Source organism: Natator depressus, chromosome 2 (assembly GCF_965152275.1).
Source record: "Natator depressus isolate rNatDep1 chromosome 2, rNatDep2.hap1, whole genome shotgun sequence".
NCBI classification, from domain to species: Eukaryota; Metazoa; Chordata; order Testudines; family Cheloniidae; genus Natator; species Natator depressus.
The window spans coordinates 236,779,148-236,793,449 of NC_134235.1; the positions used below are offsets into that span (position 1 = coordinate 236,779,148).

General features: G+C 39.0%; 1 protein-coding gene across 3 annotated transcripts in view; it reads right to left on the reverse strand.

Moving 5' to 3' along the window:
- CUL2 (cullin 2) overlaps positions 1–14,302 on the reverse strand; it is an 84,713-nt gene that overhangs the window by 26,837 nt on the left and 43,574 nt on the right. For all 3 annotated transcript variants that reach the window (XM_074946214.1, XM_074946213.1, XM_074946212.1), the window contains exons 7-16: positions 12,886–12,982; positions 12,679–12,789; positions 11,691–11,853; positions 9,946–10,070; positions 8,603–8,710; positions 6,234–6,293; positions 5,733–5,861; positions 5,501–5,587; positions 4,755–4,907; positions 4,236–4,313 (exon numbers count right to left, since the gene is read on the reverse strand). In XM_074946214.1, coding sequence (XP_074802315.1) covers positions 4,236–4,313; positions 4,755–4,907; positions 5,501–5,587; positions 5,733–5,861; positions 6,234–6,293; positions 8,603–8,710; positions 9,946–10,070; positions 11,691–11,853; positions 12,679–12,789; positions 12,886–12,982 — 1,111 coding nt within the window. The remainder of the gene's footprint in view (positions 1–4,235; positions 4,314–4,754; positions 4,908–5,500; positions 5,588–5,732; positions 5,862–6,233; positions 6,294–8,602; positions 8,711–9,945; positions 10,071–11,690; positions 11,854–12,678; positions 12,790–12,885; positions 12,983–14,302) is intronic.

Below are 14,302 nucleotides of genomic sequence, written 5' to 3' on the forward strand. Positions count from 1 at the left end.
GCCACTCCTGAGGGGCCTGCCACTGCCAAAATGTCCAGAAGGCCAAGTGCGATCTCTTCCACCACCTCCGCCTACATGCCCAAATTCAAGGCCACTGCTTTAATAAGTCCTGGTGGGCCTTGTGGTCATCCTGGGGTGGGGATACTCTGGAAGCCACCAGTGCATCATCTGGGGAAGAAGAGGGGGAGGCGGGTAAGGACTCTGCTCTTTCCTCTGTGTCAGCAGTGACCTGAGGGACATGCTCCAGCAGCTTGGTACCAGGCTCAACAGCAGAGTCCAGGTCTGGTGTCTTGCAGCACGGAATCAGAAGCACCCTACCATCTGAGGCTACCGAATAAGAATGCCTTGAGACGGTGCCCTGGCCTGGTGGAAACCCACAGAGGTTCCAAAAAGGCCACTGCATCGGTGCCTGTCCTCATGGTCCACGTGTTTGAGGCACCACTGCACTAGATATATCCCAGTATTTGTAGGACAGGTGCAGGGAGTAGCGTGGGCGCTCCCAGTGGTGGGAAAAATAGGACCTCACCTCCAACCCTGATGAGGAAGATGAGCTAAGTTGAGGGGACCATGGAGGTGCCAATCCTCCCGGTGCCAGTTAGTGGTTCTGTGGGGACACGTGGGGTGAGGCAATTAGAGGGGGTTTACCCCTGGAGAGTGGTCTCAGTGCCATTTGGAGGCTGGGTAAGGCCTCTTTGCCACTCGACGACACCGAGTCCTGGATGTCAGAGGATCCTGGTACCGGTAGCATGAGCAAGTCCCTAGATGCTGCATATGCCTCCAGAGTGGACAGTACAACAAACTGTCTGGTACGCTGCCTGCCGGAGGATGGTGCATCCCTCGATGGGGTATGTGGAACCAGAGTCAGTAGCGGTGCTGATGGTGGGGGCTGCAGCAGTGCCAGAGAGGGAGATCGGCATGACATGAGTCTCACACTATTCCTGTCCCCTTGCCTGCTCCCTTTTGGTATCAGGGAGCAACTTTTGTCTCAGTGCTTGCGGTGCCTCTTCTTGGGCAAGGCGGAGTGGTGCTGAGAGTCTCGATTGGTGGGAAGCGCTCTCCACATCGAAGCAGAGGTTCTCGGTGCAGAGTCCGATTGCGGCTCTGATGCTAGCCTCAGGGCTGCCTTCATCAGGAGGACCTTCAGTCTCACTGCCTGGTCTTTCTGGGTACGGGGCTTGAACTCCTTGCAGATCTGACAGCGATCCTTCCTGTGAGTTTCCCCTAAATACTTTTGGCAACTCGACTGCAGGTCGTTCAATGGCATCGACTTGCTACAGGAAGAGCACGGCTTAAAGCCTGGTGACTGAGGGAGGCATACCTTGTCACCGGGGACTGGACAAGCCTCTTCAACAAGTGTAGAGGTGTCTGGTTTCGAAAGATTACTAAAACTACTTTCAAACTAACTAGCTACTATAACTATATATACACGCAACAAATGAGAGGAAACCACTGGAGAAGATTGCCGAAGCAACGAGGGAAGTTCCAGCAACCGCTATGGGTGGTAAGAAGGAACTGAGGGGCGCGAGCTCAGCAGGGCCCCTTATACTGGCACTATTAGCGCACAGTACCAGGGGGTGGTAGAGCCAATTTGACAGATACCACTATGGGGAAAATATTCCAGCAATTGCTCAGGGCATACACACCCCTACATTGGAATGGACACGTGCAAGCACTCGAAGAAGACAGATTTAGTCTCTCCTTGATGGGCAGAAGTGGAGTGTGAGCCAACCACTCTTCATTGTTGCTTGACAGAAGCATGGGATTTGAAAGCCTGCACTGCTGGAAAGAGCATCTAGAATAGTAACCTCTGGGTCTGCTCTGAAAAGAGAGAGAAAAGATACTTTGAGTGAAAGGCAGAGTATCAGTACTGCCTAAATCTGGTTTTTGGATGTTTTTCCTTGTTCACCCAAGGAAACTCAAGCTCATTCAGATCTGAGGATTCCTCAATGGTGATGTCTAGGATCTCCTCCAAAGAACATACCTGTGAAGTGAGCCTGAATCATGGTCAATTGAAATATTGTTTATATGTGGAGCACAGCATAGCATAGAACTCAAATAGCATATATCATCACAGGGACCTTTAACAAACGTTTTACCTTCCCAGTATGGTTTCTACATTTTACTGAAGGCTTTTAGGTAAGACAGTGAGGCTCTAGAAGTAACCAGACAGATCAAAGCCACAAGATGGACTGTAGAACAGGAATCCTAATTCCTTGAAAATGGATTCAAGATTTCTATATCAGAGGTCTTGAGGGGTGGGCAACACCCCTTCAGGTAGCCTCCCTGTTGGCTTTTTTATTTTCAGGGGCCTGGGGAAATAGGGAGAAAAGAAAATCTGGAGCGCTTCAATTTTCAACTAAGGTAAGGCGCTCAGTTCAGACTAACCTACTGTCCATATCTGAATCAAACTCACAAAAGCTTACAACCCTCTGAGGTTTTAGTCGTCCCCCCCCCCAGACATTTTTGCCTTTGAATCTCTGGAGACATGTGGTGCATACTAAAGGAGAAGGCCCTTGAAAACCCAGAGGAACAATGGCCAAAAATTAAAAAGGAATCCTTGCAGGACCTTACACTGGAGAGTCCTGGGAAGTAGGGAGAAACATTGCCTTTGACCAAAAACATAATTAAGGTAGCTATTAAGTCATATATCCAATTCCTGTCACTGTACTATCTGAGGAACATGGGGGATCAAGAACCTGGAGCACAATAAAAATTCTTGGGAACAGGAAAAGAAAGGCAATGCTAAAAGGGAGTAGACAGAAGCCCAAGTCAACGAAGAAGGGGTCAGACCATTATTTAAAAAGAGAATCAAAACAGAAGGAATTCCAGAAGTGGAGTAGGGGCTACTTGACTCCTTCTTAGTCTTGCCCTCACTGGACATCTTTGGAATCATTACTGATTGGGGGCGCTGCTAGTTTAGCAAGCTGAGGCATAGCTGTTGACAGCACAGGAAAAAGGAGCAGAATGCGTGTGCAAGTGGTGAAGGCAAAGCTGCTTTCATTGGCTAACAGTGGAGACCTTTTGTGGGTGGGTATGTCTGTTGGTGGCTCTTAAGGCCAGTGAGGGAAGAAAGACACAAAAGGAAGAGCATAAAAATGTTCCCATCTAATAACAGTAGTAAAGAGGGCCTCCTAATAGGTTTGAGGGAGAAAGCTGTTGCAGAAGCCGCATATTAGGAGCATGCTGAGGAGTCACCTTCTAATAAAGGCTGTATATTCACCTCCAGGAATCTTCTAGAGAACTGCATCAGTGATAACAGCCATGGGGTGGGACTTCCCAGCAGTGCCAGGATTGGTGGAATGAGTATAGTATGAGAATACTTTCTTGTTTGATGTACTACAGGATTTAATATTGCTTAATATACTAAAGTTGAAATTGGAATATTTCATTAAAAAACTTTAAACACTTTTATTAAGTAGCAAAAGGACACTTTACAGCAAATATAGATGTTTTCCATTAGACATTAATTTAAGATTATATCCTGAAATTGTACGTGTACACTTCTACAGACTTCAGTTTTTCTGATAACATAAAAATATTTTTCATTTCTATATGCTTTCTTTCCAATGTGCTTCACAACCTACATACATGTTGACACAGGTCAACACAGATATTTTGTATATTTTAAATATATACAAGGTACATGTAACTAGAATTTAGAATACAAGAATATAAGAAAAATACAGGGCCTCTGAAATGGTGCCACTTCTAGGATGGAGGACAAAAAGCAATCATACAGAACTCTGAATGCCAATAGGGGTGGATGGAGATTTTTGGACAAAGGCAAGGAGCACAGGGGGAAACACCCATACTGTTCTGAAAAGTGCAAGAAGAGCTTTCATGCAGAACAGTCAGAATCTTGGTTTTCAAGGGCTCCTCTGAATCACAGGACAAGATACTTATATGTGCTAAGATTTGATATTGCAAAAGATCATCTTTTCCCCCTGAATATTAGGGATCAACATTTGAGCTCAGAGGTATGTTCCTATAAATTTCAATTATTTGAAGAGCTAGAAGGGCACAGCTAAAATTTGAAAACCTGGAATTTCATAAGATCAGACTTTTATTTGGGGAACCCACTCAAATTTCAGATAACTGGAGCTCGAATAATTGTGGTTTACGTATACACCCGACAGACACAGTGGCCTCACAATAACAATTATCAGCTTTTTGTTTGAGATTCTAATAAAGTATTATTAAATTTGCTACAAATTTGCAAGAAACTACTAACCTACCATCTGTACACTTTTTTCCAGTTCCTGAGGAATTGCAAATGTTGATGAAGGAGCCTGAGTTAGAGGCCATGCGCCAGCCTGGGGGTAGGGGGAGAAAAAAATTAACATTCTAACATGTTAAAATGAGCTCCAAGGAGCATATACACTAAACAAAATCTTCCTTTTAAGAACTGGTCCTATAGTTCAAGTCAAGTTATAAGACATATGAGTTAGAAAAGGAGTTGTAAGACTCACTAAAATGCATACTGTTGTGAGGCCTTTGCTCTAGGTAAGAAACCTGTTAAGGCCTTTGTTTCTATCTTACCATTATGCAGTGTAGAGGGTAGACTATCTTTCAAAAAAGCTAGGAATAATAGGCTGTTTTATATCATCAGGATTGTTAAATAGTGATATCAAATTTATAAGTTGTCAATTTCAGTCTGAGAAATGTTCATATTAGTTAGATTTTAGAAAATTGTTTACTTGTTATGGAAATACAAGAAACCAGTAACTGAATAGCAATAAATTATTCATTAGTACCTGTAGAACATATATCTGAAAACTAATTCCCAAATCTATAATGGCATCCTGGTTTTTGATAAAGTTGTTGAATTTATTGTTGAGATCAGCGCTAACGCTCATGTCTGTATACATTCGATGGAGCTTGCTGGTAAACTCATAACCACAGGCTTGCTGTAATGAAACATTTAAATACATTTCATAGGTAAGATAATTATTTTAATATATTATACACACATTTCTTTATATATATTTCTTTAATATATTGTACACATCCACAAAACAGTACTGATACACAGACTTCTATATTGCTAATGCCTGCCATCTATAGTATAGCCAATAATGCCTTCATATGTAAAATTATATTACCTGTCTTAAGAGGGTTGCTCTTCTATACAACGTATTTCTAAAATTTGTCCTTGCCCAATACTAACTTACAAAACTGAAAGTTTCTAATGGACTGCCTTAGTTTTGCTCACTGACTGATACTACTATTATGGAAATATGGATCAAGTGGCACATTTTATACAACTACCCAAAATAAGGAACTACTTATAATATTTGGGGTTTTCCAGGTAATGGATTTTGTGTGTATCAATACATGAATTCAGAACAGATGATGATGTGATTTTTCATATCATCTACTGGCAACAGCAGCTACCAATTGCTAAATTAATTTTGGCATCCTCTGCTGACCCTCTTAAACAAGACATGCTTCAACAGTTACTACTGCTGTTTATATTATTTTGAAAGATAGTTCATATTACCTTTAGTTTATTAATCATGGCTTCTTCAGAGTCCATAGACATAGATAAACCATGAATTAATCGTTTTGCCAACATTCTGGCATAGAACTGTATGAAACAAAACAAAGTAAGCAAAATATTTTCTCAGATGTGAGGTTTTTTTTAAAAAAGAATGTGAACACAAACATCCAATGTAAAGCGGTTTAGCTAAATTACATTTTTCTTTTAACATTCACTAAAAATTGGAGGTTACCTTCTGGAAAACGTCTTTGTCATCAATGTATTTGAAAACAGTAATGAAACTTGTAAGTTTATCTTCTACTTCATTCTCTGTCATTCCTTTGGCTGATTTCTTCAGCAAGTTGTCACAATACTTGGCCAGCTCAAGTAAAAAAAAACAAAAAGCAAAACAAAATTGACTTGTCAAGCTAGAGAACAACAGTGTTTGAAGGTATCTGCAACTACTAAATACGGGTTAAAACATGACAGAGCTCAGCTTACAAATGACACAAACAAGACACAAAGGGCCACATTTTGAAACAAAGGCACGTCAGATTGTGTGCCCAGAACATGCACGTTTTGTGTGGGTTCAATAGGTTAAATGCCTATTTTTAAAAAAGGCTTTTGAAGATGATTCAGTAAGTGAAAATTATTTTAATTTGGTGATCACCATGTGTTAATAATGACTGTTTTGAGTGCTTGGGTTTTTGTTTTAAACTACGATCACTATTACAGCACAATATGTGTTACTTACCAACTCGGGCGCTTTGCAGATCGACTTGGGTTCCCTATAGTTTACTACTGATGTTAGAGCCTATGTAGAAATACACAATAAAGACAAATATTAAGAAATACTTGAACTTTTGCTTTGGTGATTTACAGAGAGGTATGAACACACTGCAAGTTCTTCAGGGCAAAGACTATCCTAAAAAAAGACAAACAGAAAAATGGACAAAAAGAGGGAGATAATGATTGACACAAATAACGTGAAATAATATACAATGAGCAAATCATAAGCAGTGATATTTATTAAGTGAGACTGTGGAGGACCAAAGGGGAGGAGTAAATAGCACAGGTGAGCAAGTCAGCTACGGAAAGCAAGGTCACAGAACTGTTTTGATTAGGAATGCAAAGGAGGAGAGAGGATGAAAGGTGTTCAAAAAGTAGGGAGCAGGATGAACAAACACGAGAGTGGGGGAACACAAAGGGAGCAATAAGATGAGAAATCAGAATGGTATATAATTTGGGCTGGGAGTACACACTGGGGAGTGAAAAGAGAGATCAAATTAGATATAAGCAGCAGCAGCAAAGCCTTAAGTCAGGAGCATATATTTGAACTTCAGGGGGAGACTGTAAAAGTATCTCAGCATCTAAAGGATTATGGGGAGAAGCGGAAGAGGCAGATCTCTGAAACATTATAGTAAAGATGAGATCTGGAGAGAGTCTGAATGCAAGGGAGAAGAAAAGGGAATTAAATGATAACTCAGGATCAGGGCATAAGTGATGAGAAGAGTAACAGAGTTGTCAACACTAGTATTCTGAAGAGCAGTTCATATTTAAGTCTCACTGAAATAATTGCAACACAACTTGAGTATATGCAAAACCAAAAAATACCATACACCAGTTCCTGTGAATTATATATACATTCAAGGATTGTTGGGTCACAAGCTCTTTTCCAAAGAAAGCAAGCTGAAGGGCTTCACTGAAGCTCTCTACTCCTGTGTTTTTAGTGTTTTCCAGGAGTTTGAAGTTTGTTTGTTTTTTCTTATAGGCTCCAAAGGGATGTAGTGTTGAACATCAGCACATTGCTGAATCACATGATGTCCTTGGAGAAGAGGGGTTACAGAGGCCTTCTCTGGAAGGAACCTTGTCTATACTCTGTGTATGTAGGTATGGAATTTTAAGCTTCAAAATTCAACGAACACTTAATTGACATATGATATAGGCAATATTTATCACCACAGATAACCATTAACTTTCTATATTACATTATAAAGCTTAAAGCCAAAACTCATCTGTACAGATGAGGTGTCCTGCAGGAATATGGTCAAACCTATAACTCTTCTGCACAGTGCATCATGCGGTTCAGCAACATCCTGATACATGGCTACAAGCCCCTGAAAAGCCTTGTATTAAGAAAATATAGGATGTGACAAAAATGGACAAAACTCATAGAAGCTCAAAATACACCCCCAAAATAGAAAAACAAAGTTATATTGCAAATATACAATATTTATCCTAATCTATATCTTTATCCCCAACAAAAATCTAAGACATAAGCTGTCCAGAGTTTGGTGACCGGGGAGAAGAAAATTTTGTTTAATAGTTAAAATATTGTACATGTGAAAATTATAATCCTGGTCCAATAAATTAACAACTGGTGGAAGGCATTAGATACCATGTATCTTTTCTTGAGGAAACCAGACACCTGATCTTCAGAGAGCCTAGTCATGCTATTATAAAATAAACTACTTCTACAATCTAACTTACATTATATTTATACGGTGCCAATTGCAGTACCTAGGAACAAATGCCTTAACTGGCTGCACATTTTACAAATCAGTTACATAAACCTCGGTCTTGAAAACGGTACGTAACCAGAACAGGGCAATTACCCATGTTGAGCAATTGAACAGTTTCAACACAACTCTGTACAATCAAGTAATTTGCAACAAGATACAAAATTAATGTTTATTTAACATACCTGGCAACTTCAGTGATCAGAGTCTAATTCATTATTGCCAAGAGAAAAGGCAGTTTTGATGTTGTTTAAAAGTTGCTTAGTAGACACAGTATATTATAAATATGCTATATTATTTTCACATTAGTTGGAGATAAGGGATCCATTTTCATTTCAGGATCTTAAACAGCTGTTTTGATGAGAAAGCTGTCCATCCTTTTAGGTTGAACTCAAGTACCAATGGTTGGAAGAAATGTGACTGCTTCCTTTGTACGCAGGATCTGTTTTTGAGAGTACTAAATTACTTAGTTTTTTTTCTTCTTTGCTTTAAAACAAGAGACCTCCATGAGAGTTCTCTCAAGGGTATTGTTTTATTGCTCCGGTGAAAAAAAAGATTACATATTCTGGAGTGTAGTGTTGTTTACTATATTGTGAAAAATTACCTTGTCAAGGGCACTCATAAAGTGCTGGTCACCATTCAAAACGGTGTTGATAAGTTGAACAAATTTACTATGTACTTCCAAAACTGACTCCACAAACTGAGTTGGCATCTAAAAATACACAATACAGAAAACAGATTTATTGAAAAATTCAATAGCTATACAAAAATGTAAAAAATTAATATAGATTGTCATGGTTATTCTGGAGGAAGATCACCACCAAAAATCAAGGTCACTAACAAGTAACTGAATCTTTAAGACAGTTTCTCCTGCATATTCACACTAGCTGGATGCGGCCATGGCACTGTTGAGTTTTGGGAATGGCCTGGAGAAGATGTGCCCTTGAGACATAAGCACCAAAACATGGCATGAAATGTGGCACCAGACTTTCAGAATTAAGATGATAAATGGATGTCAACCCCAAGCCTCTCTTCTAAAACCACAGTTATTAAAATAAGTCAACTTTTTTCTTCAAGGTAGCCTCTGCATATTGACACTTGAGAGAGTCTAAAGAACAGTACCACCTTCTAGAAAAGTGGGCTGAGAGTTCTAATTTAAAAAAGGATGACAGGAACTGCCCTCCTAAAGCGAACATCAGATCTAGATGTCAAGTTGAAAGTAGTGCTGTATAAACGTGTGAACAGAACTGTAGGTGGAAGCCCTGCTTTTCTACAACAGCAGTGCCACAGGCACATTCCACAAGGGATATCAGAAGCGAGTACTTCAACAAAAACATTTGAGCAGAACAATTCAATAGTCAAAGTACTTTCAGAAATTCTGATGCAAGCGTGGGACTACGCAGCTGTACAACTGCTACTATACAGCAACTAAGTGAAAAAGACTTTTCTGGTACTAGCACAGGATGCCCCGCTTTACAAATAACATTTACTCAAACCAAGTGATATTTTTGTTTCCTAATGAACCAAAATGACCCATCGGCAACCATCTGGGAACAAAATTTAGCAGAACAAGAGCACCTTTTAACAGCAGAAGGCCATTCGCCATGATGACTTCACACAATTATTTAAAAAAAAAAATTGATCAAGTTGATCCAGCAAGAAGAAATTAAAAAACCTGAATCAATGCATTACACAACTGAGAGCTGATCAAAAACTGCAATTTGTGCACAAAGTTCTAAATCTATTTAATATAAACAAGATTTAATAAAAAAAATAAAAAAAGATTGTTTAATAGGGTGTTTTATAAGCGACAACATTATACTCATGTTTCTGTTCAGTGCCACCACTCATCTGTAGGCAATAAACTAAATCAGCCTAGGGAAGAAAGCAAAGATTTCATCAGGAATGTAATAAGATAGGTTAACTCAGCTGCCACATGAAACTTACATTTTCCTGAGAAAGATTGCTGGTTGCTCTAAGGCCCTCATCATGGATATGGTTTTGTAGTTCCTGAATCATATGAGGTAAACCACTTGACACAGCACGAAGCAGAGTGTACATATTTGCCATGTCTGCAATAAAAACATACTTTTTACACAATATACTTCAAAAATCCACTACTCTAAATTAACATTTACATAGCACCATAAATCTGCATGGATCTTTACCAATATTAAAATAAAACTGTCCCTTTCCTTGAAAAATCTTATGAAATAAATAATCTAAATATTGAACATAAAGATAAAGCGAAAAGCAGAAAAAGGAAGGATGAAGGTTGAAACACACATCAATTTTCACCTGGTAATTGGTGGAGTTACAAACAACCTACACTTCACATATTGCTAAATTGAAAGAGTTCCAGATAGGAGTGGAGAGACAAGAGGCAGTGGCCCAGTATGAAAAAGGTAGAACACCACTAGGCTAATTTATTTCCTATCTTCCTGGACCTCCATGTCAGCAGGTAATCGGTGGCAAATCTGGAGAGCTCTGGCATCCTCTGCTAGATTTTTCCCACTTTGCTCCACATCAGCTTAGAAAACTTTTAAAATATCTAAGTGATTGTTTCCTAGGAGACAGCAAAAGGAGTCTACCATCCAATACAAAAACTTGATGAAAGAAAACGTGAAATAAAATACCGAACTTTAATCCTGAAAATGTGTAGCTAGGAATATTTGTGGTAGGAACACTGCTTATCACTCTCTCCTCTTGGTGAGTTACTACAAGCCAGTGTCAAGGAACAAATTAATAGATAGAAATTCATATTTCTGCATCCCAGACACAGACTTATAGTAGAATGAATCTGTCCAGCAATTCCTACTTTACATACACAAGCAAGGAATATAACCAACCCAAGTGCAGGATTGGTATGATAGAGGAAACCTCCTGAAGAATTATTTGTCAATATCCATCAACATCCACACAGGAAGTAGTGAGGCCCTCTTAAATTCCCAGCCCATCTTTACAGAATTAGATGCCTAAATTAACACCACCATCAGGTGTCAAGGATACAGATATTTCATTGGATGAACAAGAATCTGACTAGCAGTAAACACTGCTTCTACAAGATTCTAGCAACACAGATACATCTCCCAATAGTGGGAAACGTGCAGGGGTCACTCGAATAAATAATCTGAAGAGCATATAGTAAGAGGCAAGATAAACTTTATTAATGGGCTGCTACAAGGAAAAAAAAGCAGTTTGGATTTTTCCTGTGCCTTGGAAGGTGCTTATTACTTTGAGACACACTGGGTCCTTTCAGTAGCTATCCCCCTAGCAAGAAGACCAAGGTTGGGGTAGAAAGCACCTGTGGATTGCAGTCTAAGAAAGTCTGACATCAGGGGAATTTCCTCAGACATATGTAAAAAGGCATATGTACCAACACTTTGGAGCAGTAGGATTCTCTGACATTTGTTCTTCCTCACTTCCAAAGAAAGCTGGAATCATGAGAAACTAGTACTGTTTGGAAATGCATAAATATAAGTAATATAGGAACTAAGTCTTACAAGTTATGCTATTTTAAGCAGAGGCTGGGTAGGTAAAAAGGGAAGGAGAATACTGGAATTGTCCAGGACACTGAGGCACTAGTTCAATGTTAATGCAGAGGGAAGAGTTCTATCTGTTGAAATAATCAATTGCAAAGTAAAACATCATACACAACACCTACAGAATATTTAATATTTTGTGAGACTTACCACTTCTTTTCTCTTGTCTGATAATATTATGGCATTCTGCATGCAGAAACTGCAAGTGATCAGCTACCATTCGTTGCTGGCATTCATGAATTACTTTGCCATATGAGCTGGGGTGTAAGTATTTCCGACATCGCATTTCTTCATCTTTTAATCTACCTAAAACCTATAGGCAAATTTTCAAGCTATAGAACAGATAAATACTACAGAACAGTTCAGGAGAGGAAAGGAGAATTGCGTATGATTTGAGAATTTAAGTAGGAAGAAGGCAAATTTGAATTTGTACATGACACTGAGGCATTAGTTCAATGCTAATTCAGAGAGAAGAGTGCTACCTACTGAATCATTAACTTTATTTCTTGCATTAATTCCTGTTTGCATTGGTGACTCACAACTACTGACTAGGCTCAAACCTCATTATAGTTTGTAAGATCTAAAGTTGCTGACCATGCTCCTCCTCTTGCAACTTTATTTTGTCCTGGCTTCCGTGACCCTGTCCTCTCCAGGTAATAAAATGAACATGATAGAGGTAGAAGACAATTAAAACGGGGAAATAATTATGGAACAACTTTCTACAGTGCAGACAGCAAGTAAATTCCTCATTTTTGGTCTTGCCAGCCAGTTTATGTTCTTTAAATACAATTAATTTCATAAGCTGGTTAATAAGGTTTCTGGAAAGCCTATCTCCCATCTGTACGATATCTATGTTCACTCTGTCAAAGGACACCACCATGTGTGCGTTCTCATTGGCCAAGGTAATGAGACAGAATTGTAGAAACTAACATGTCTTCAAAATAAAAACCATCTATTTTTCATTTTGAGTGCATGTAGTTGTATCACCAGGAGGATAATTAGTACAAAAATCTTTCCCTTCTAAAATAATCAACATTTTAATATTCTATTGTATAAAAAGTAATTAACTTGTTCTGTACGCTGCCTTTAGATGTTTTATATATACACAATAGATGCAAGTCAAAGTAGGGCTTCTTACCTTTTCCATATACTGTGAGCAGTTTGACTCTTGCAATAAGTTTGAAGCTTCTTGTTTATAATACTCCCCTGTTTCATTCAGAAAAGGACACTCAAAAATTTCCTGATAAAACTAAATCAAGAAAGTCTAATCAAGGACAAATAATACAAGGTATTAAAGTATTAACATTCACAATTAAAAATACATCAAGCAATCATGCATTTTTACCTTTAGGGGGAATTTTTTCTTATACTGTTCAACATGAACAAAGGAGTTAATAACCCCATGGATTACTTTCTGGTTTGGGTCTTCTCCACAGCGATCACTGAAACAGGCAAAAACAAATATGCATTCCTAAGAAACTGTATGACTACTAAGACAAACATGAGACATTGAACCCCTTGACATTAGGTGGAAGATTTTCCAGTTATTGTTTTTGTTTAAATTAACCAAAGACAAAAATTTATAAAGCCAAACCTTACATGATACACTAATGAACACTGATTCAATTTCTCTTCTTCTCATGCCATGAAGACTACATAAATGGTGATGCATAAGTTTTTGCCAGCCTCCACAGAACAATTACCAAGTACTGAGTACATTAACAATACTATAAGTTACATCAGCATGCTACATAAGTCAATGAACTCTAGCTTGTTAGGAAGTAGGTAAGTAAGTAAAATCCATTTATTCCTGTCTGAATACAGGTGACGTCTTAGAAACTTTTGAAGACTTTTTGATCCATCACTCACTTGCACACTCAGCAACTGACCTCCCAATGATAGGCCACACACAATTTATTCATCTCTATGCTGGTCGTTCCTTACTACAAATGGCCCACCACCACCCCTTCCATTAACTGTCTCCAGGTTATTCTCATTCTTATACAGGCTGTGACCCAAGTACGTAAGCTTGCGCTTGCTGATTTCAGAGAGCGGTGTCTGCTTCTCTCCAATAATATTTCCAATATAAGTGTTTTTTGTCTTTCCCATCCACGAGATACAAGTGTCTTCACCAGCACCACATCTCAATGGCTTCAATTTTCCTTTTGTCAGCAGCATTTTTTCCCCAGGATTCCACTCATAAGTAACAATGGAGAAAGCTTAAGCTTTTCACCCGTTGAACCTTTGTACATTCCAAGATGCCATGGTCTTTCCACACTTTCATAAGGAAAACCATGGCTGAGCAAGCCATCCCTGGTGATCTTCTAATTTTTTTGGTGTAGACTCCTTCGTTAGATAAATCTAATCATCTGGGATCAGACCTATCTGCTGCCTCTACCACTTGACTGTTAGATTGTTATGTCCACTTGCATCCTGTTATTGTTTCAACATACATCCATCTAGTTTTCACCACATTCAGGAATAATCCATATTCCTCACTAACAGTTTTTACAGACTTCTACATTCATAGCATTGATGGTGGACACTTCTTAACTAAATTTAGGTACGATGCTCTTCGCTGCAACCAACAGAAATCCCAGCTCCTGCCCCTTTTCAAAAACTTCCAGGGCTTCTCACACAATAAATTCTTCATACATGTTCCTTCTTGTCTCTCATGCTGCCCAATGAAAAAAGTTTAACCACTTATTGTCGCCACTGCTGTTCAAATCATGGTCTGTTACTGACATTAGATACTAATTCAA